The 23183-nt window shown below is 45.4% G+C and overlaps 1 protein-coding gene across 3 annotated transcripts in view; it reads right to left on the reverse strand.

The window, feature by feature from the left end:
- LOC117006347 (acyloxyacyl hydrolase-like) overlaps positions 1-23183 on the reverse strand; it is a 136776-nt gene that overhangs the window by 7088 nt on the left and 106505 nt on the right. For all 3 annotated transcript variants that reach the window (XM_033078737.2, XM_033078745.2, XM_033078753.1), the window contains 3 exons: positions 21126-21184; positions 20986-21045; positions 19348-19444 (listed from right to left, as the gene is read on the reverse strand). In XM_033078737.2, the coding sequence (XP_032934628.1) occupies positions 19348-19444; positions 20986-21045; positions 21126-21184 (216 nt within the window). The remainder of the gene's footprint in view (positions 1-19347; positions 19445-20985; positions 21046-21125; positions 21185-23183) is intronic.

Below are 23183 nucleotides of genomic sequence, written 5' to 3' on the forward strand. Positions count from 1 at the left end.
TCAATAATTCCTTTCATAATGACAGATTAAGAATTCTTAATAGCATTATGCAAGTGTGCTGTCAGGAGGAAACTGTTCTCCATTCAAGCACCACAGTTTGATCTGGGCTTACTGCTGGTTTTTGGATCCTGGCTGTTGTGTCAAAAAGTGATGTCTGGGTCCTCATGCTAACTCTAATTCACGGAGAGATGATATTCCTGCTTTGACTATAGAAACCCACTTGTGATACTTCAGGCAGTGCCCAAAGTAACCCCTTTCAAGACATGGGGCTTGTAGGTTTGTTTCAAATTTACAGTATGTTGGGCATAACACATATTTACCTTAGATTACACCATGCAGTGCACATATAGATGCAGAGTGAACTTACCTAACCCCTTGTATATGATATTGTACATGGAGTACAAGGCTGTATACTGTGTTTCACTTTGTAGAGAGACTACTGTTCTAGTGCCAGAAATAGCAGAGGAGGAAGTAAGATACATAAAATTTGTATCAAGATAGGTCAATTTACACTATCATACCTGACCTCCAAAAATCTTAGAGCAATTGAGCAAATACCCACCAGCTGAGTATGCCCAGAGATTGTCTTAGAAATGTCTGTTGCCTTGGCTGGACTAGACTGGAGCTTGCTCCCATCCATACCAAGGAAAAGGCAACCAAGCAACCCCTATGCCCTTCTTTATTGCACTGTTTTATAAAGGAACCATTAATTTCTTCAGTCAAGGTCAACATGTGAGCTGAAGTGTTCACCTAAATCTAGAATAAATGCTAATTTGCTCAAATTTTACTCGGAGAAACCTGGGAGCTGCTGTGTACGTATATACAGTAAATTCACGAATACAAGCAGCACTGAGTATAAGCCGCATCTCTGGGTGTTGGCAAATATTTCGTTCTTTGTCCATAAATAAGCCACACCTGAATATAAGCCTCTCTGTCATTCGCAGCGAGGATCCGCGTGCAACAAAGTTGCCAAATACTAACAGAACCGCGGCATGGCGGGGGGTTTACTGGCTCAACTCAGGCTGCGCAGACTCAGCCCGCTAGGGGCTGCTGACAGGGCCAGGTGGCCCAGCTCCGTGGTGCCACTCGGGGCTGGCTGCCGCCTCTGGGTTCGCTCGCCCTGACCCCGGCCCCACTCCCGCCGCGGCACTGGCCGGGCATGGAGAGTGCGCCCCGCTCACGCCGCGGTGCCGGCCGGGCACGGAGCACCCCCTGCTCCCTCCACGGCGGCGGAGGGCGGGGGCAGAGCCCCCCCCCTCCTCCCTGAGCCGCAGCAATGGTGGCGCAGGGTCCCCGTCGGCTCCCTGAGCCGCGGCAATGGCGGCGCAGTCCTCCCCCCACTCTCCCCAGAGTCGTGGCAATGGCGGTGCAGGGCCCCGCGGCTTCCCCGAGCCGTGGCAATGGCGGCACGGGGTCTCCCCGTCTCTCCTCCGGACTGCGGGAGAGGAGGGAAGGAGAGAGCTCTCCTCCTCTCTCCCCGCCTCCCGTGCTGCCTGCAGGGAGCCAGGGCAACGAGTAACACTTTGTAACAATCGCGAAATGCCGGCTTTTACTGGCAGGTGCTTGGCTCGGCGCCCTGGCTGGCATGTCTGGGGGTTGTAAATGTCAGAAAATTATTCACGTATTAGCCGCCCCTGAGTATTAGCTGCACTTCCGGGTTTCCACCAAAATTTTTGTCAAATTGCTACGGCTTGTATTCGTGAAATTACTGTATATATGCCCAGGTGAACCTGAAATAAAAGTTGTCAGTGTGTAACCACTGCTAAATATTTGATGTCTGGAGAGTTTAGAGGAGGATTTGCCACTTGCTTCCAAAAGAGACCAGAAAAGTAGGTCAGCAACCTTAGCTGGCTTTTGAGCACACTCGCGATCTGACAGCTTTCCTGATGGCAAGCTTGAATCCTTGGCTCCAGGGCTGCAGGAAATTTTGCAATGTGTCTTTCAAAGCTGATGTTTGTATAAGCATGTATGATTTTGTTTACTTCATTTATTTAATGTGATGTAATCAAGATCAGCAAATTATATTAAGATGTTTCCTTTTGTGAAAGCAAATTAATTAACTAAAGTTAGTAATTTAACTTATTAAAGTAATTTGCCAACCCAGCAGGCTGTTCATTCCAAATCCTAATGACTTGTTAAATATTATATGAGAAGAAGCTGCCAGGAGACTTGGACACCCTTGAAATTGTGTACTAAGAGAATGAATGAGAAGCTCACCTCTCTGACAGAAACTTTTGGACAGAAAGACTGCCTCTCCCATCCTCACTTCTTTACCTCCTTCTCCTCCATATGGTCTTCATGAGACCCAGAACCAACTTCGTGAATTGGGTCATGTAAGATAAAATAAGTTTCTGAATTTTGATAGGATTTGTCTGCAAAAGTAGATTTTTTTTTTTAATAATGTTAGGTACCATGGCAGCTTCATGCTTTCAAGACAGCCAAGCAGTAATGGGAAGAAGCATTACAGAAGTACATTTTAAAATATTGACAGGATGCTTCTATCCCTTTGTGGTTTGTATATAGATATCTGCATACTGGGATTTAAAATATAGTCCCCAATTTTCAATGAGGACCACATGGAACTACCTCTCTATGTGAATATAAAACAAGAAATGCAGATCAAGCTTTTTTCCTAATTATTACATACTATTTTTTGAATGTAAAGATTCAGGCTATCTGGGAGAAGCCCCAAGGTGGAGAGGGCTAGAGCTCTTGCCCCAGGAATGGGGGCTGAGGGACAGGGATGGTCCGCTCCAGGGAAGAGCCTGTAGGAAGACAATGAGGATGGGGCCAAGTCTCTTCACAGCAGTGCACACTGGGAGAAGGAAGAGACAAGTTGTAACATGGGAAGTTCAGACTGGATATAGAAATAAAAAGCTGTTTTCTTACTTTTCCCATCACTGTCTAACTATTTGAAATATGTTGCCCAACTCAATCCCTCATCTCATGCTGATCCATTTTTAAAGAATGTGTTTCTCCTTGTGATATATCCAAGCTTACACTGGGTGTTGCCTCAAGTTGGACCCCTGTGTATCTTGGAAGGCAAAGAAGAGCTGAGAGGGATTCAGAGGCAGGTGTTGGTCCTCAACCCCACAGGGACACTGTCTGCTCACACTCAGGCATAACAACAAATATTTCCTGGATGTTTTATTTATTTCAAGTGTCAGTTACGGAAGAAAGTGATTTAGGTAATGCACTTACTTAATGTCACTAAAGATCACAGACAGACAAGTTTTGTAAGCTCTTCAAATCAAAAGTTACACTAGTATGTAGGTGTTTAAAGAAACATAGGAAAGATGTCAGTTAATCCTGGGAGAGGTCCTTCTACTTTTGGTAACAGTGAGAGAGCTGTGTTACTGAGGCAGGAAAATGGCTGATGAAAAGGTCTCCTTCCCAAGACACTGCTTAGCCCAGAGGAGGCAGCATGAAGCCCAGCCTGTGATGAAAGAAACTACATCTCATGAAGACCACTTTGACTACTGCAGGTATGCATCTCCAACCTAGATAACCTGCTATAAAAGAAATGTTCAAAAGTAAAACCAAATCTTAAGGACCAATATGGTATGAGATTTCTTTTTTTCTTCATCAGCCTGAGAAGATGCAGTGAACAAGCAGGAGGCCTTATCAGAGGCATGTCTATTGTCCTTGTTACCTTGCTACCTAAGAGAAAGTGGCCAGTGTGCTGTGCATCACTGGTGGTTGTGGGTGCCAGCAGCTGGGACCAGCAGGGAGACTGTGGTGCCAAGGTGGTGGTGGGATCTTGTCTCAGAAAAGGTGCATTGTTACCCCAACATATGTGCTGGTTCTGCATTGAAGGCACCTAGGAGGAGGGCACACTCAGAGGATTTCTCTATGAGAACTTCCTCTGTGAATTGGTGGGACCAATTGGAGGCTGGTTTGGTTGTTGATAGCCTGAGAAAACCAACTGGAGAAGTTAGTTTTGATCTGTGACTCACATTTTGAAGCAAGCAAACTCTGGAAAACACTCTCGTTCATTTCTGGCGTTTCACAATGGTAACTCTGGCCCAGGCCCACCCCACCTCCAGCCAGGCAGGGTTGGGCTCAGGAAGCCGCCAGGTGAGCCCCCGTTCTCAACCTGGGGCCCTGATTGTCAGGTCGGGGGAGAGGCTTGTTGCTAATGTGATATATGTTGTTATAATTCGTGTTTATGTGATATAAGAAGGTTATATAAAATGAAGAAATAAAATAAGAGAACTTTTCAGCCACTCACACCAGCACCCGGAGCCATAGACAAAGGCCTTAATTAGCACATCAACACCTCTAGCTCAACGATCCCTGAAACCACTCGACAACACAAACAGGAAAAGATCATCGATTAAAAAACATGACAAGTACCACATATGAGATAGCCAGGAGGTTCCTGGGAGTAACCCCCATACCCATGCCAGTTCCTGTAAATCCAGTCATCTCCACCGGGAAAAATTACATTCCAAAGCTTCAGTTCCGTAAGCGAAAATCTCCCAAGGAAAATTACACATCAATATTGGAGCAGACACAGCCCCCATACAGGATTCATCCACGCGCAGGAAGGATTTTTGTCCAGGGCAGCATCAAGAAAAGGATTTGATCTGATATGAGAATCTGCAGCAGAAACAAAGGGGACTCTCTCCTCAGGCCAGAAAAACTGTATAAAACTGGGCTCCCCGGGATGGCATTTGTGCAATAGAGGCCAGATCATCCTGGCGTGTTCACCCCGGCACTGATCCCAGGTTCGGTGTTGTTCTTTTCGTTTGTGGCTTCCCAGGACCGTATTTTTGGTTGCAAAAATAAAAATTGTTGTTTTACTATTTAATTCAACTTAATTCAGTTATTATCTATAACAATCTAGGGACCCCGACGCGATCCTGATTTGGGTTCGGGAGGGACCCACTTTTCCATTCAGGAGGTGCCTCGCTGATTTCAGCGACCTGGCGGAATTGGGGCACTCCCCCAGAAACCAGTCAGGAACCTGAACTAAAACCAGAGCCACAATCGAAAAGGGAGAAGACAGGCCCTGAGCTCTCAGATAACCTCAGCAACTTTGTTTCAATCATAAAACTCGACGTGCACGAAGAATCCATGCAGGAAAAAGAACCGTAAGTATTGCACTGGTTGAGTGAGGTGTGACCTGAGCACGTGGGTGAGATGTGATCTGATCACAGAGTGAGTCCGGACCCCAAGATCACAGTTCCACCATCCCGTGAGGGACGTGGTTGGTCACGGGGAAAGCGAACATTACGTGTAAGAACTCTTTCTTGTGTGTCAAGCCTAAAACTAAGGGTGTTTTGGAGGTCGGTCACAGGGAGGATTGGGAGGGAAGGTACGTTCCCTAGGATTTGGGAACTGGTAAACCTCTTGGTCCAGGGGCTAGTTCAAGCCCAGGAAAAGAAGAGAACTCGTCTCCTTTTGAAAACTCCATGGAACGGTTCTCCGCGGGAAGTGAGTAGATTGGAAAATTGAAATAAATAAATAAATAAAGTTTAAACTGCAGTTTGGTGCTTCTTAGATTCAGAAGGTTCCGGTGTGAAACACGGTAAGAAGGTATAATAAGGTAGCTTGGAATTTTTTAATTTTTTTAAAAAAGGGAATGGGACAGAAGAAGAACAAACGCCAGGGAAAAACCCTGGAGAAACCGAAAAAGATAAAAAAAGTTAAACTGCCCTAGATCCCAAGAGACAGCTTGCTGGGTTGGATGATAGAACATTGGGAGGGGAGTCCTGGTAAGAGAAATAAGTCTAAGGAAAAGTTGATTCACTATTGCATAGAGGTTTGGGGGGGCAAGGAAATCAGGGAGCACGTAATTTGGCCTGTTTTCGGTATGTTCGAGAGATGGGTTTGCCTGGCCTTAATCAGCCACGTGAGCAAAAAATACCCACAGGTAAGAGAGGAAAAAGATTATGCCAAATTATGGAATCACACCAGTCAAAACTTGCAAGGATGTTACATCTCCAGGTGAGGCATGGGAACCCCTCAATAGTCTTCCACCCCCATACCTAAATCCTGCACTCCCAGCTCCGGCCCCTTTTGCTGCACCCCAACCCCTCCCTGCCTTGGCACCTTTCTCCGCACCCACGGATTTCCCGTACCAATCTATGCCAGCCCAGGCAACCCTGGGAGCCCGACTCTCCCAGGAACCGGCACCCACGGTACCACCACCTCCTCCCCCTCCTCCTCCCCCCAAACACAGAGGAATGAACGATCCCTGCCGCTGGGAAAATTGGGTCCCCACTCACCAACAGGACGCACCACAAAATGAGAAAGGTGTGTAATGACTATAGTGAGGAAGAAGAAGACAGATGTAAAATCCTTCCTTTAAGGCAGGTACCCACTGCCCTGGGAGTTATTGGTTTTGTACATGTACCGATAAACACCGGGGATGTGAGAGCCTTTAAGAGGGAAATGGGTAATTTGATGAATGACCCAATAGGGGTGGCTGACCGCTTGGACGAATTTCTAGGGACCAGTATATACACTATGATGATGTTAATGCCATACTGAGGTCGTTGTTTAGGGAAGGAATGGGAAATGATTAGGCAAGCCACGATTCAGGACTGGGAGCGCAGAAACCCACTGGGAGGGCAAGGAGACCAGAGGTGGCCCAGCATGAGACCGTCGTGGGACGCTCACATGGAAGAAGGCAGGCTAAGAATGGTAGAGCTAAGGGGCATAGTGATACAAGGCATGTAGGAGGTGGTACCGAAAGGGCAGAACATGAGTAAGGCACTCGGGGAATGTCAGAAGAGGGAGGAGTCCCCAATTGAGTGGCTGGAGAGATTGAAAAAAAGTATCCGAATGTATTCAGGAACGGATTCCGACTCCCCTATAGGAGAAATCCTCCTAAAAACCCAGTTTGTTGCAAAATCATGGGAGGATATATGGAGAAAGCTTGAGAAAATAGAGGGTTGGCAGGAGAAGGGATTGCAGGAGTTATTAAAGGAGGCCCAGAGGGTTTATATGAAAAGGGAAATAGAGCAACAGAAGACAAATGCTAAAGTATTAGTGACTGCTGTGAGATAAGCCCAGAGACAGGAGTAGACCCAAGGCAACCAAGACCGGTGCCGAATCAGCAGACCCGGAAGAAACGAAGCCATCCCCTGAAGAAACAGGCGGTACGGACGGCCAGGGAGAAGTGCTGAAGTGCTTTACTGCAAGAAAAGGGTAATTTTAAAAGGGACTGTAAAAAGAGAATAAAAGATGAGAAGATGTTTCAGGAGGATTACAGGTGTCAGGGACTCTTTCACTTAGGGTCCAGAACATCCCAGGAGCCCCTGGTAAAGCTAAGAATAGGACCCCAGAAATTAATTTTGGTATTTTTAGTAGATTCTGGCCCGGAGCGCAGCACCATTCAACAGTTGCCCTCAGGATGTGTAAAAAGTAAGGAAACTGTGATGGTTATTGGAGCAAAGGGGGAACCTTTTAAGGTGCCTGTCATTAAAGATGTTGAAATGGAATTGTTTAGGGAATCTGCTATTTGTTGAAGAAGCTGATTATAATTTATTGGGGAGGGATTTCATGGTATTGTTGGAGATAAGCTTGATTGTGAAGGGTTCCAGACTTATGGTGCGTCTATTCAGATTAACAATAGAAGATGAAAAAAGAATTGATTCAAAGGTTTGGCACAAGCAAGGGGAGGCGGGGAAATTAGAAATTGAACCCATACACATAGAAATAGATAAACCAGAGGAACCCATTACAGTCAAACAGTACCCCATCTCTATGGAAGAAAGAAAAGGGTTGAAACCAGTCATAGACGACCTCTTAAACAAAAGAACTTTGGAACCTTGTATGTCCAGGCATAACACTCCTATCCTAGCAGTCCGGAAAGCTGATGGCAGCTACAGGTTAGTCCAAGTTCTTAGAGCAGTAAACATGAGAACCAAGACCTTGTTTCCCACAGTCCCAAACCCATACACTCTATTAAATAAAGTTTCTCCGGAGGACATCTGGTACAGTGTAATAGATTTAAAAGACGCATTTTGGTCTTGTCCCCTGGCTGAGGACAGTAGGGACCATTTTGCCTTTCAATGGGAGGACCTAGACACCAATAGCCACAATATAGATGGACCTCTTTGCCTCAGGGATTTGTGGACTCACCCAACCTCTTTGGTCAGACCCTGGAACAGCTGCTAAGCCAATTTGTGCTGGGGGAAGGGACTAAATTGTTACAGTATGTAGATGATTTACTGGTGACCAGTCGAGAGGAAGAGGATGTCAGGACAACCTCCATAAAGCTGCTAAATTTTTTGGAAGAAAAATGATTAAAGGTTTCTAAATCAAAGCTACAGTTTGTTGAACCAGAGGTTAAATATTTGGGGCATTGGTTAGTAAAGGGAAGGAAGAAACTGAACCCGGAGAGAATAGCAGGGATTATATCTTTACCCTCCCAAAGGACAAAAAGGGAGGTAAGGCAATTACTGGGACTCCTGGGCTATTGCAGGCAGTGGATTGAGGGATACAGTGAGAAAGTAAAGTTCCTATATGAGAAATCGACTACGGATAAGGTAAAGTGGACAGAACAAGATGAAGAGGAGTTCAAGGAGGTGAAAGAAACTCTCTTGACTGCTCCTGTGTTAAATCTCCCAGCTATAAAAAGGCCATTTCAGTTGTTTGTAGATGTTAATAACCATACTGCCTATGGAGTTTTAACATAGGAGTGGACAGGAGCTAAGAAGACGGTGGGGTATGTGTCAAAGTTTCTGGACCTGGTAAGCAGGAGTTGGCCCACTTGCCTACAGGCAATTGTGGCAGTAGCATTGTTAGTAGAAGAAGCGAAGAAAGTAACATTTGGGGCCTCACTGGTGGTGTATACCCCACATGATATAAGGAGTATATTGCAACAAAAAACAGATAAGTGGCTCAGGGACACTAGGCTGTTAAAATATGAAGCTATACTAATAAACTCACATGATCTAGAACTATGAACAACCACTGCATTGAATCCAGTACAATTTCTGTATGGGGAAGCATTGGAGGGACCAACCCATAGGTGTGCTGAAATAGTGGAACTACAGATAAAAATCAGAATGGACTTAGAAGAAGAGGAACTCAAAGGAGGGGAAAAATGGTTCGTGGATGGTTCAGCAAGAGTGATAGAGGGAAAAAGAAAATCAGGATAGGCAATTATGGATGGGAAAACAGGAGAAGTAGGTGAATCAGGACCCCTAAATGCAAGCTGGTCAGCTCAGGCGTGTAAATTGTATGCAGTTTTATGGCATTAGAAAGATTAAAAGGAAAGAGAGGAACGATATTTACAGACTCAAAATATGCCTTTGGGGTGGTTCATACTTTTGGGGAAAATTTGGGAAGAAAGAGGACCTAATAAATACTTGGGGATGGGGACTGGTCCATGGAGAAATAATAAAGCAAATCCTAGAGGCTGTCCAGGAGCCAGAAGCAATCTCGGTCGTGCATGTGAAGGGACATCAAACAGGAATAAAATTTTGGATCAAAGGAAACAATTCAGCAAAAAATGCAGCACTACTAACGGTAAGTACCACAGAATTCGGGGAAGGCAGGACTCAGAGATATCCCACTTCTCTTCCAAAAAGAGATTGAAGAATACAAAAAGATAGGAGGTATATTAGAAAAAAGGTAAGTGAAAATTACCAGATGGGAGGGAATTAATATCTAAGGATTATACCAGAAAAATTCTAAGAGGCTACATTTGCAAACACATTGGGGATCACAGGGTCTGGCAGAACAATTTCTGAGATTCTTTGGATGTAAGGGGAATTATGAATTAGCTAAACAGGAAGTGCAGGGCTGCCTGATATACAAAAAGGTTAACAAAGCCAGGACACGACAGGTCATTTGGGGTAGTTGCCTTATAGCCTATCATCCATTTGAAAGAATCCAAGTGGATTTCACTGAGTTACCAAAGGTTGGGAGGTATAAAGCTTGCTGGTACGAGTAGACAAAATACCTCATTGGGTAGAAGCTTACCCAAGCTCGCGGGCTACAGCCCAGAGAGTATCTAAATTTCTTCTGGAAGAAATACAGTAATTTCACGAATACAAGCCACACAGACTATAAGCTGCATCGCCGGGTGTTGGCAAACATTTCCTTCTTTGTCCATACACAAGCCGCACCCAGTTATAAGCCGGTCCGTCGTTCACAGCGAGGATCCGCGTGCAACAAAGTTGCCAAATAGTAACAGAGTCGCGGATCGGAGGTGGGGGTTTACTGGCTCGGCGGGGCTGCTCGGGGCCTGCCGCCGCCTCTGGGCTCGCTCACCCTGGCCTGGTGCTGCCCCACGGTGGCAGGAGGGGCACGGAGCCCACTGGCACCCATGGCGGGTGGCGGCAGGAGGGAAGGAACGCCCCCACTTCTGTGGCGGCAGGCAACATGGAGCCCCTGCCTCCCTCCCAAGCCACTGGGATGGCAGCACGGAGCCCCTGCTCCCTCCTGAGCTGCGGGGGATGGTAGCACGGAGCCCCTGCCTCCCCCGGGCTGTGGGAGAGGAGGGAAGGAGGGAGCTCCCCTGCCTCCCTCCCCCTCCTGCAGCAGGCATCCCGGCTCCACCAGCTGTTGCAACAGAGTAACCAATTTGTAACAATAACGTAAACCCGGGTTTTACTGGCCGGTTCTCTGCTCAGCACCTCTTTGCTCTTCTGGGGTTGGAAATGTCAGAAAATTATTCACATTTTAGCTGCCCCTGAATGTAAGCTGCATTTCCGGTGTGGGAGCAAAATTTTAGTCAAAATGGTGAGGCTTGTAATCATGAAATTACTGTAATCCCCCAGTATGGTATACTCAACTACAGTAATTTCACGATTATAAGCCGCACCATTTTGACTAAAATTTTGGTCCAAGCCTGAAGTGCGGCTTATAATCAGGTGCGGCTTATATATGGACAAAGAACAAAAAGTTGCTGTTTTAGTTTGGAGGACAGGTGTCTGCTGAGAAAGGCAGCAACTTCTCTTTGAAATGGAGAATGTAAACCCCCTCCCTCCAAATTATTATAATTTTGAAATCAAGGGGCTTTCAGGCAAAAATATGGGAATTAGGAATAACAGTTCTTTTCTAGGGAAATTAAAATAGAAATACAGTACTACAAAGGAACAAACTCCAAACCCTGACAAAGTCAGAGTACAACCTGACACCCCATCAGGCAGGGTGTTGGTAGCAGTTTGATTAAATGGTGGCTGCATCCTCCTGCAGTGACAGATGTGATTCAGTTGAAGCAGTGCTCCTGTAGAAGGTACAGTTTCCCTCTGGAGGTCCAGTGGTGATGTGGAGAAATCCAGTTTTCCTCTGGAGTCCAGTGGAGAAAGGGGCTCCCTTAGTGTCCCAAAACCTCTGTTTTTATCTTGGTAAGAAATGTTGGGCTCTTCCCCCTGGCTGGAGCAACTTCCAATGGGATGAAGTAATTTTATCAGTCACACAGTGGGACTCAGTGGGCCATTAGCAGAAAATGACTTGTTGGAGGAAGGAAGGGTTGTGAAAAGATAAAGAACAATGCTCTGCCTGGTTTCAATGGATGGCCCATTAGCAGAATATCTGCCATTGAGATAAGGATCACTGCCCCCACCCTCAACAGATGGTGATAGAATAGCTACCTTTTATCACACCCTGTATTGTAACATGCGGCTTATAATCAAGTGCCGCTTATATATGGAAAAAGAATGAAAAGTTGCTGAAACCCAGAAGTGCGGCTTATACTCAGTGCGGCTTATAATTGTGAAATTACTGTATATAGACTCAGATCAAGAATTACATTTCACCTCAAATGTTATTAAACAACTGGCTGAGGCCCTAGGAATTTGGTGGTAATATCATACACCATGGCATCCCCAGAGTTTTGGACAAGTTGAGAGAATGAATCAGACCTTAAAGGCTCAACTATCAAAATTAATAATGGAAACAAAAATGTCCTGGCCAAAATGCCTCCCCTTAGCATTATTAAATATTAGGACGATGCCTCACTCTGAGACAGGACCATCTCCTTTTGAAATGTTATATGGGATGCCTTATCACCATGGGATGCCAGTGGGACATCCAAAAATAGAAGATGGACAAATACAGCCCTACTTGATAATAATAAATAAACATTTACAGGAATTGCGAAAACAGGGAATTGTCATACAAAATACTCCTTTGGGGTTCGCCATACACAAAATACAGCCGGGAGATTGGGTCCTCATTAAAACCTGGAAAGAGGTTTCTCTCTCTCCTCGCTGGGAAGGTCCTTTTCTTTTAACCACAGACTCAGCAGTCCGGAGAGCAGAGAAAGGCTGGATACACGCCTCCAGAGTGAAAAAGATAGAGACAACCGAAGAAGCACCCAAGTGGAAAGTGGCTTCCTCTCCTGGAGACCTCAAGATAAAATTGTGCCGAACAAGCTAATGAGCAACCTAGATCGGATAAGGTGTATAGTTTCCAGATGCAGGTGTTTTTCTTTTGTTCATTTCAGGTGCCAGATGTGTCATGGTGTTTGGGTTACACATTGTGTACGGGGCATCCGACCTAGAGGGCTCTGTACTAAGTGTTTTGAAGAAGAGCTTCCTCTGACTGACCAAATTCTAGTACTTGCCACTGAATTGAATATCATTGAATTGGATTCTGTAGAGTGGTTTCTCTTATACCAGCACGGGATTAGTGAAAAACTAAATTGCAGGGCTGAAATTTTAAGAGTAGAGTGCCGGAGAACAAATAAGGTACCTTGTTGGACGGACATGATAAAATTATCAAGGTGGGATGTCTTTAAGAGGTGATATGCAACTCGGACTTTGCGTTGGTCCCCTGAAGAATACCTTTGCTGCCAAGAAGATGGTTTCCCTCACCACTGGCAGCAACCCAGTGGGCGTAGGCAGAGGCAGAGAAGTGCGCCTATGGGGAATCCTGGTGAACCTGAGCCTAGTCATGTTCCCACCAATTAACACATACCCAAGGAATTCTGCAAGCCCTGCGGCACAAAGCCATAACAATGTGTGTGGGGGATGTCCACTAATTAGCACGCCAACTCACTCTGTCCTGGCAACTGCACCCGTAAAGGAAAGGAGGAGTACTGTACCTTTAATGGCACTCAGTATGTGAAGTGTAAATGGGGAAAGAAAATAATGTGCTATGATCTCAAGGCAAGACATGGGAAAGGGCAGTCAGAGACATTTGCTCACAATATCAAGAAGAAAAATGGCAATCAAACACCTCTTCCCACTTGTGAACAATGCAATCACTTGGTGTGGGTGGAGGGAAAACATAAGCCGGTATTTGTGGCTTATTTTCAGGTGAATGAGTTGTGTTATGACAATACCCGATTAGATATGTGTGTCATGGAAGGGAAAACATACTGGGTGGGCAAAAATCTGAGGTTTGAGAATAGACTGATCTCGGACAGTAAACCAGTCATCAATGACCTACTTGAAGAAAATAACAAACGGGTTTGTGGCCAGTTTGATAACACTTTTTGTTTCTCCAGAAACAAGGAAGGCATGGATCCTGAAAGCAAAATAGAACAAATAGCCTCAGAAATGAAAAGACAGGAGTTAGAAATGAGAAAGAGGAGACTAGAACAGGAAAGGTTGAGAACCTTAAGTGAGCAATATGATTTACTAGAAAAATAGAGCGACAATTTTGGTTTGCCAAGCTCGGACAAAAATTTGTTTATTGATTTGATGCAAGAAATTGCAACTGAATTAGGATTGTCCAACTGCTGGATTTGTGGAGGACTCAAGTCAGCAGAAAAATGGCCCTGGAAAGGTGAGAGTTTAACTCCAGAGCAGCTCCTAAGGTGGGACAAAACACAAATTTCAAAGTCAATCCGAAGACCCGAGGGTTGAGTCTTAAAGAGTAATTGGGACCATTTTTATCAGTCGGAAGGGCAAGGAATATATGGAGGTGGTGGGATACACCCCATGCATCTCCACCCTAGCAGTAAACTCAAACAACAAAAGCAAAACTTGGCAACCAGAACCCCCTGCTGGGTACTGGAGCCTACAAAAAAGAAGTAATTGTGAATGGAGTGACAGAATTGGACTTTGTTGAAACAAAGGCTCTGGAGCTAACCCTTACCAATCACTAGGGGAGTTAAGTACTTATTGGACCAAACCAGAAAGCAGAGAAATTACCTGGAAAGCTCCTGGGTGTGTGGATATACTGGGTGTGTGGAAAGAAAGCATATGGTGAATTACTACAAAGGTGGAAGGGGTCATGCATTCTGGGGATAATTCAGCCTGTTTTCTTTGCCTTGCCAAGATCTGACAGTGGGATGTTGGGGGCACCCCTCTATGAGACACTGAAAAGGGAAAAAAGAGGATTGAGAAAGATACTCCCTGATGTGGGTGGTAGCCAAACTTGGGGAGGGGAAGAATGGCCAGCTGAGAGAATAATAGAATATTATGGTCCTGCAAAATGGGCAGGATGGGAGTTGGAGTTATCGGACTCCAGTATACCTGCTAAATAGGCTAATAAGGCTGCAGGCAGTGGTAGAAATTGTGTCCAATTACACTTCAGATGCTCTCGAATTGTTAGCAAAACAGCACTCCCAGATACGAGCCTTTGTGTATCAAAATAGAATAGTCCTGGACTACTTGTTAGCTGAAGAAGGAGGGGTTTGTGGGAAGTTTAATGAATCAGAATGCTGTGTTGAGACTGATGATTATGGGGAAACTATAAGAGATCTTGCTGCAGAAATAAAAAGGGTGGCACATGTCCCGGTCCAAAATTGGAATTCCATTCTCCGGGCATCTTGGTGGGAACAGTTGTTCTCCGGAGCATGGTGGAAAAAGATTGTATTCTTTATCCTGTGCTCAGTAGCTGGAGTCATCTTCCTACCATGCTTGATACCTTGTTTCGTCAGATTAATACACTCAGTAGTGCAGGGCATGCAAATAGCCGCTATGCCCATGGACCCAGAACTTGCATTTGGGAGAGTGAATGGTAAGGCATCCAAATTACTGAAATTGGGAGAAGGGGAAGTGGATGCCAGTGCAGTAGAGGCACTTGCAAAATTTGAAGAACAAATAGGGAAAAATAATCTCCCTTACATGGATTATCAAGAAGAGTCAATGAGGGATGGGATAGCAGTGATGAATATGAAGAAGATTGAGAAGGGAACATGAATTAATTTGGTTATATAGAAGGGGAGGGATTGTGATATATGTTGTTATAATTCGTGTTTATATGATATAAGAAGGTTGTATAAAATAAAGAAATAAAATAAGAGAACTTTTCAGCCACTCACACCAGCACCCGGAGCCATAGACAAAGGCCTTAATTAGCATATCAACACATCTAGCTCAATGATCCTGAAACCACTCGACAACCAAACAGGAAAAGATCATCGATTAAAAAAACATGACAAGTACCACATATGAGATAGCCAGGAGGTTCCTGGGAGTAACCCCCATACCAATGCCAGTTCCTGTAAATTCAGTCATCTCCACTGGGAAAAATTACATTCCAAAGCTTCAGTTCCCGTAAGTGAAAGTCAATCCTCTCAAGGAAAACTACACATCAGTACGGAGCAGACACAGTCCTCATCAGGATTCATCAACGTGCAGGAAGGATTTTTGTCCAGGGCAGCATCAAGAAAAGAATTTGATCTGAGTATGAGAATCTGCAGCAGAAACAAAGGGGACTCTCTCCTCAGGCCAGAAAAACTGTATAAAAACTGGGCTCCCCGGGATGGCGTTTGTGAACACGGAGGAGATCTGGTGCGATGTTGTAACCCTGTACCCAGATGCTTTAAGAATGGTATGTCCCTGTAACCCTGTAACCCCTGTAAAGCCTATGGACTGACCCTCTGCAATGGGATTGGCAAGAAGCCAAAGGTTCCCTCCTCCCCTCTCCCGTCCCTAGAAAAGACCCCAGACCTTGAGGAATTTCCTCTTTTTCCCCTCAGAAGCCATGAAGAAATAAATTGAGTAAACCCTGGGAAAGAGCCTCTGTATATCTTACCCTGTTCTACACGATAGCACCTCAGGCTAGCTCTGCAGAGTACAAGGGAGCAGGACTAGCCTCTGGGTGATTTATCAGTGCGATAGAGGCCAGATCATCGTGGCGTGTTCACCCGGCACTGATCCCTGTGCTCAATGTTGTTCATTTCGTTTGTGGCTTCCCAGGACCATATTTTTGGTTGCAAAAATAAAAATTGTTGTTTTACTATTTAATTTGGCTTAATTCGGTTATTATCTAACACTAAGATCCTAGCCCGCCCTCCGCCCAGTGTAGCCACGGCTCGGCAGGGCCTTGCCGACGGCTTGGAGCAGCCACGGGCTGGCCAGGGCCACCCAACCAGCCATGCGGCCTGGGGGAAAGACAGCTGGACTTCGTTTTGGTGGAGCCCTTCCATGCACTTGCTTGCTGGACTTTGCAACTTCGTCCAGACCCCCTCCCCAGCCGGCCCGGGCAGCCTGAGATCCTGGCATGGCTCCAACATGGCCTGGCCCAGCCCCCCGCATCTTCTGTGTGAAATTTTAACCCTTCCAATGCTAGATAAAACTTGCAGACCTCCCATCCTCCATTGAATACGAGGAAAAGTACAGAAAGAATACACCAAAGTCAGTGAAGTAGGAGTCAGGTTTCCAAATGGGAGGAGATTGAGGAGACGCTGTGAAGGTTGGCTGAAAACCTTTTTGTAAGCTATGGGGGTGGACTGTACTGCACTGAAGATTCCTATAAACCATGGAAAAAGACATGGGGAGGTTGAAGTGTTTGGGAAGATCCTTTTCCTCAAGGGAAAGGGGGACTTCTGCTCCTGAGAATGAAGTATGAACAGAGAAAAGAGGGATGGAGATGTGATAATTGATAAAAGATTTGTGTTAATCATAGAAGTATTGGGGTTTGTATAAACCAAAATACTAAGGTCTGAAATGAAGAATGGACCCTTGATGGAGGAAAAATGTGATTAAACCATTCTATTTAAATCCCCCTGTCATGAATATTATGTTTCTAAATAATTTCTATCTATTGCAAGTTTGTAAAGTCAGACTTTCCAATAATCTGATTGATTTTGCAAAATCAGACTTCCTGCCTTTGTTTTATCAATGACTGCCTATCTACAAGACCAGAACTTCCTGATTTCTGGCAGTTTTATCTACCAAGACCAGGTGATTATCTATGGGACTGACTCCCAGAGACTCTACACAGATGTCTATTTCGACTACCACTGTTTGGTTGGAAAAATTATGACATCAAGAAAACAAAAATTATTGATAACCACGAGCGCACACTGTAAGAAGAAGCTGCCGCAGAGATTCAATGGAGCATGGAGCAGGTAGTCACCACTCCCCAGTGCTGCTTTGCTCTGTCTATATAAAAAAAAGCAATCTAAATTTTGCTACAAATTGAGACTTTGTTTCTCATTTATAACAGGGAGAATTCTTCCTTTTGAACAGTTTACCCTTAAAAGTAATACCCCATGAGTTTGACATGGCCCACAAACACGGTTCCAGGAAGGCTGTGAAGATGGGAGGAGTTTCATGATTTCCAGATTTTCCTGGGTGGCTGCTATTTGTGAAAAGTGAAGACGTGGGAGAACTTTATTTTTCTCTTGGAAAAAAATCCGTATAGCTGAACAAGAATTAACTTCTCTCCCTGAAGTGAACTGAAAAGAATACTTAAGTGAGGGATTGACTGAAGTGTCTCAGTATGTTGTTGATGAGAAGGTGTGGGAGGGGCAGAGGGAGTGGTATGAAGATCTTATTCTGAATTTCTTATTTTTTTGTGTGCTAATAAAGTTTTTCTTAATATCCTTTTAAGTTTTAAGCCTGCCTTGGTTTTGCTTCTAATCCTATCTCACAACAGAAATTGAGTACAGTAAATTCACGAATACAAACCGCACTGAGTATAAGCCGCATGGCCGGGTGTTGGCAAACATTTTATTTTTTGTCCATAAATAAGCCGCACCCGAGTATAAGCCGCTCTGCGTTCGCAGCGAGGACCCGCGTGCGACAAAGTTGCCAATTAGTAACAGAACCGTGGCAGGGTGGGGTTTACTGGCTCGGGCCGGGCCATGAGGGTTTGGGGCTGCCGACAGGGCTGGGTGGCCCAGCTCGGCGCTGCCACTCGGCGGGGCCGCTCGGGGCCGGCCGCTGCCACCGCTGGGCTCGGTCACCCCGGCCCGGCGCTGTCCCGCAGTGGCAGGGGGGGCACAGAGCCCGCCGTCACCTGTGGTGGTGATGGGAGCCGGGGATGTAGCCTGCCTGCTCCTGCGGCAGCGACACGTGGGACGGGGGCCCCCCGAGCCATGGGGCCAAGCAGGAGAGAGCCCCTGCTTCCCCCGAGCCATGGGGCCAAGCAGGAGAGAGCCCCTGCTTCCCCCGAGCCATGGGGCCAAGCAGGAGAGAGCCCCTACTTCCCCTGAGCCGTGGGGCCAGCAGGAGAGAGCTGCCCACCTTCCCCCGAGCCATGGGGCCAGCAGGAGAGAGCCCCTGCCTCCCCCGAGCCGTGGGGCCAGCAGGAGAGAGCTGCCCCACCTTCCCCACCCCCTGTGCTGCCTGCACAGAGCAGCTCCACCCGCTGTGCAACAAAGTAACCAGTTTGTAACAACCACGTAAATGCAGGGTTTTACTGGCAGGAGCTCGACTTTGCAGTTTGCACTGACTTGGTTTGCACTCCCAGGGTTGAAACTGTCAGAAAATTATTCACATATTGGCTGCACCTGAATATTAGCCGCATTCCCAGTATGGGAGCAAAATTTTGGTCAAAACAGTGCGGCTTGTATTCGTGAAATTACTGTATATTAAAATTGGCAAACCTAAACTAAAGTAATTTTCAGACCATAAGGCGCACTGGATTATAAGGTGCACCTCCGGGAGTCGGCAAATTTAGCAACTTTGTACATTATATAAAGCGCACTTTTTTTTTGGCAGCGTGCCACACGCAACAAAGTAATGATGTAGTAATGCCTCCCTGTCTGCGCTGCTCCTGGCACCTGGGGCCACCCCCCGCCTCCCTACCAGCGCTGCTCCAGGTGCCTGGGGCTGCCCCCTGCCTCCCTGCCAGTGCTGCTCCTAGCACCTGGGGCCGCCCGCGGCTGCCCCCGCCATCGCTACTTGGCACTCCTGTGGCGCCGCCCCCCCTCGCGGCTCTCACTTCTGGGTTGGCAAACTTCTGAACTTTGTACATTAAATAAGACGCACCTGACTATAAGGAGCACTTCCAGCTTCGGGCCAAAATTTTAGTCAAAAGGGTGCGCCTTATAGTCGTGAAATTACTGTAAACCAAGATACCATGGAAGCCAGGAGAAGTTGGCATTAAGAATACCTCCTTGGCCACAGCCCTGACAGCAGAGTCATCTAGGCTGACTGACCATACTCCTGGCACAGAACCAAAATATGAGGAACATCAGCAGACCAGAACTTGAGTAAATGCTTTGTGAAAAGGACAGGGTGAAAAGCAACTTACTTTGTCTCAGTGGGAAATCCATGTAGAAAATATCAAAGTTGACAAATTTCTCAGATCTTGCTATTTCTTTCAGGACATTGGAAAGTTGTAATGCTCTCTGCAAAAATCAAACAATTTATTGACTATTCATTGCTATTCATGTTGCTTTGCATGGATTCAGCTTTTTTCACTGATGTGCAGGCAGGGATTTGAAAGTTAATGTTGCCCTTTCAGCTGGGGGACTGGAGGTGAAATGAGGCGCTTCATAAGAACATGTACTTGCATGAGCACCACCAGCCTTTGGGGTACCCAGTTCATCCTCACAGGCTGCACTGAGGCCTCAGCTGATTTTATAAGTTTATTACAGTATATGCTTATTTCACTGGAGACCTCTTTTAATATTGTCCCTACACTTATATAAATAAGTTTCTCATTTTTGGAGCTCTTTCTTAAAGAAACACAAAACTTTTCTACCAGAGAAATGTCCTCTTTTCCTATTGTCATTGCCACTACTAAGTTGGGGGTGATAATGCTTACCTATGCAGACCGAATTCCACTCTTACTTTCAGAAGAGTAAATTACCACCATTGAGCGTCTGCCTAACTGATACATCCAGTGTAATTTCTGCAGCCATAACAGAGATTGGGCTCTCCTAAATATTTACATTGTGCAGTTTGGATAATAACATAGACAATCAATTTCAGACAGAGGCTCAGAATGATTAGTTCATACCCTGCATACATATGCATTTTTCATGGACTGAAGTTACATGTACTCTATATTCTGTATGGTTGGTATGAGTATATAAGTTGCAATCCTGCAAAAGTTTAGGAACTTGCTTAATAGCCTGCTCCAAAGTCAAGAGGGACAGGGCATAAAATTAAATACATATGTAAGCTTTGACGAAATTAAGGCCATATTTTGTTGTTTAGTGAATGCAAACATAAATACAACCATACACAGAGACGACACCTTTGATAATATTTGGTTACTGGCACCTTTTACATGGCTGCAGGGAATTGCTGGGATTAAAAATCAGCTTGTACCGTAAGAAAATAGATGGCTGTTATTTTGTGTCATACACTTCTGCAGCCAGATTTTTAGGGTGAATTTTAAGACTTCTCCGTTCTGTCTGTTCCCATTCCTGCACTGAGCCTGGATGCTCCCTGGTCACACCGTCTGGTGCTTAACTCCACAGAAGTGTGTCTGAGGAGGATTAGCACAAATCCCAAATGGAAACAGGATAAGGCTCTTGCTCTCAGGACGTCATCCCACAGTCAGAAAAATCTATGCAGCTGGCTTGTCATACCAACAACTCACTTGCTTCAAAAGCCTTTCTTTTCTTATCAGGCACATTTTCTTCTTAAAGAACATGAATCCAAACAGTTTTGTCTCGGGGAGATCACATTCCTTGAGCATAAATTTGGGTAGCTGAGAGGTTGTAACAATAATACCTTTACAATTCCCTTAAATTGAGCATGCTCCCCCCAGAGCCTAAGAGGCATTTGAAAGAATAAGCGTGGGTATTTCCACAACTTCTCCTTGCCTTTGGAAGAAAAAAAATGTTCTGACCTGTTGCCTTTGAGGCAATTTGGCTTCTCTCCTCAGACACAGGGCAGAGCACTGGGGTGATCCCATTGCAGCCCCATTGAGACTTACCACTGAAGTCAGATTCCTGAGGGTCTCATTGGGTGTCAGCCAGCCACTGCAGGGGCTCACCTGGACCAGCATGGGGAGAGGGCCTTTAGCCAAGAATCAAGATTAAAGGGGAGCTCTTAAGCTACAGCTTCAGACCATACCTGGAGGCAGTCAAGGAAAGAGTAGAGTTGACTGTACGTGACATCCTTGTTCAGCTGGCCTGCAAAGCACAAAGAGCCAAATATCATGTGCCCAATGGCCAAATGTGACTTCATTCTGCATGTCTGTGCATTCCCATGCCTGACACCCCTGGGTGGGAAGACGAACCCCAAGAGCCCCACCACACCCCCTACCCTCAGGGTACCCTCCCACCCACAGAGCTGGGGCGTGATAGGGGCAGAAGCATCAAGGCATCCTAGGGTGCCCATGTTCCCACAGTGTGAAGAGCCCCACACCTGCCTCTCCCACATTCCTCTCCTGCCTTTCATAGGTGATTTATCTCATGTTTGGGGTTAGTCATCACAGCCTATGCCAACTTCCAAAGTACTTGACTGATATTTCCCCATTAATCTGTCTCTCACGCACCAAAGAAATGCAGGGTTTGCAAAGCTGAAGGGTGCCTGTATATACCCTAAGTTTCTAATTTACTTTGCAGAGGTAAGCCTTAAAAGCGATAAAAAATTTTGCTGTTGTGGAGGGAAGCAGATATGCTTGTGTGGGTGAGGAAATTCAGGCACCAACTCAAACACATAGCTAACATTCCCTAAAATTCACTGTGCTATGTAGTAGCCTGGTTTGCTGAGATAATTATCCATTTTTTCTTTTTGCTTCTCTGGTAACTACAACTAAGATGGGAATTAAATTATCACATTTTTGTATTAGTTGTATTATTGTTTGTAGTACACTGATCATCCCATCAGGCTTTATTACTTTTGCAGTACCAAAATAGGAATTTCTAATTTTCATTTTCAATAACTGCACAGCATAATCTCTCCCAAATGGGTTTCTCAGGTTGCTTTGCAGGGGCTCCCTTATACAGAGGAGCCTTTCCTGCCTTTCACACAGCTGCTCATCACCGAGCAGCAGTTTCAGCTGTCCAGGAGGCAAAGGGTGGGGATTTCAAAGATCTAGGAACAGTTCTGGCTATTTGGATGTTCCAGATTCCTGTAGCTTGAAGCATCAGCCAGGGATGGGCTGTTGTGGGGACTGGGGATCTGGCAGAAAGATAGATTGGTGTCTGGTCCCAGCTGACTGGCAGCCAAATGGGCTTACAACCTGCTTACAGCCTGTTGGAAGATGTACCAGAAGGGATCCCTTGATGCAAAACCTGCTGTTTAGGATTAATTGTGTCCCTCCAAGGCAAATCAGCCCCTCTGAAAATTTTCCAACTGATCCTATAGTTAATCACACCTGATTTGGTTATGTGTTGTCTGGGATAATTAGATACCTAGTTAGTTAGAAGAATTGTCACTGTGATAAACACGCAGTCAAAGGAATAAATGGATTTATGTGACTAAAAATTAATTATGACAGGTTTCCCCTGCCCCGAAAGGGGTCAGATTTTTCTCTTTTTCTCTTTTTTTTTTTTCCCCATTGGTACTAATATAGTGGTTATGAGAGAGAAATATAGGAAGAGAAATGGGAAAGATTTCTTTTCCATTGGTGATTACTAGGGAACCTTAGGGAAACCACAGCACAGTTGCAAGCTGTGTTACCCAGTGGTTGCCAAAATAATTTGAAGTTGTAATCTATCATTTTAATGATGTGATTTAGCTTCTCTCTCCCTTTGCTGGTGAGAACTATTATGACAACACCTTCCTGCTTGTCAGATGCAAAAAATATTCTTTTACTCAAATACATGTAAATATGTGCTTTTGGTCTAGAAAGCCAAGGAGTGAATGGTCTGTTAATGGTCAGAGTTACTGTGTCATTCACAGCCTGAGATGCTCCTAAAGGCAGCCTCCAAATCTCTGAAAAAAATGCCCCAAAGCATTTTACAATCTGAGGCACTGACAGAAAATTTATTTTTCTAATATCAAAGGAGTCTTTTGTAACCCTCTGACTTAATCTTCTGTCTTGGTCTACATCCAGTTTTACCACAACATCCACCAGTCAGTACAGTAATTTCACGAATACAAGCCACAGCAATTTGACAAAAATTTTGGTGGAAACCCGGAAGTGCGGCTAATACTCAGGGGCGGCTAATATGTGAATAATTT

This window comes from Catharus ustulatus, chromosome 1 (assembly GCF_009819885.2).
Source record: "Catharus ustulatus isolate bCatUst1 chromosome 1, bCatUst1.pri.v2, whole genome shotgun sequence".
Classification (NCBI taxonomy): domain Eukaryota; kingdom Metazoa; phylum Chordata; class Aves; order Passeriformes; family Turdidae; genus Catharus; species Catharus ustulatus.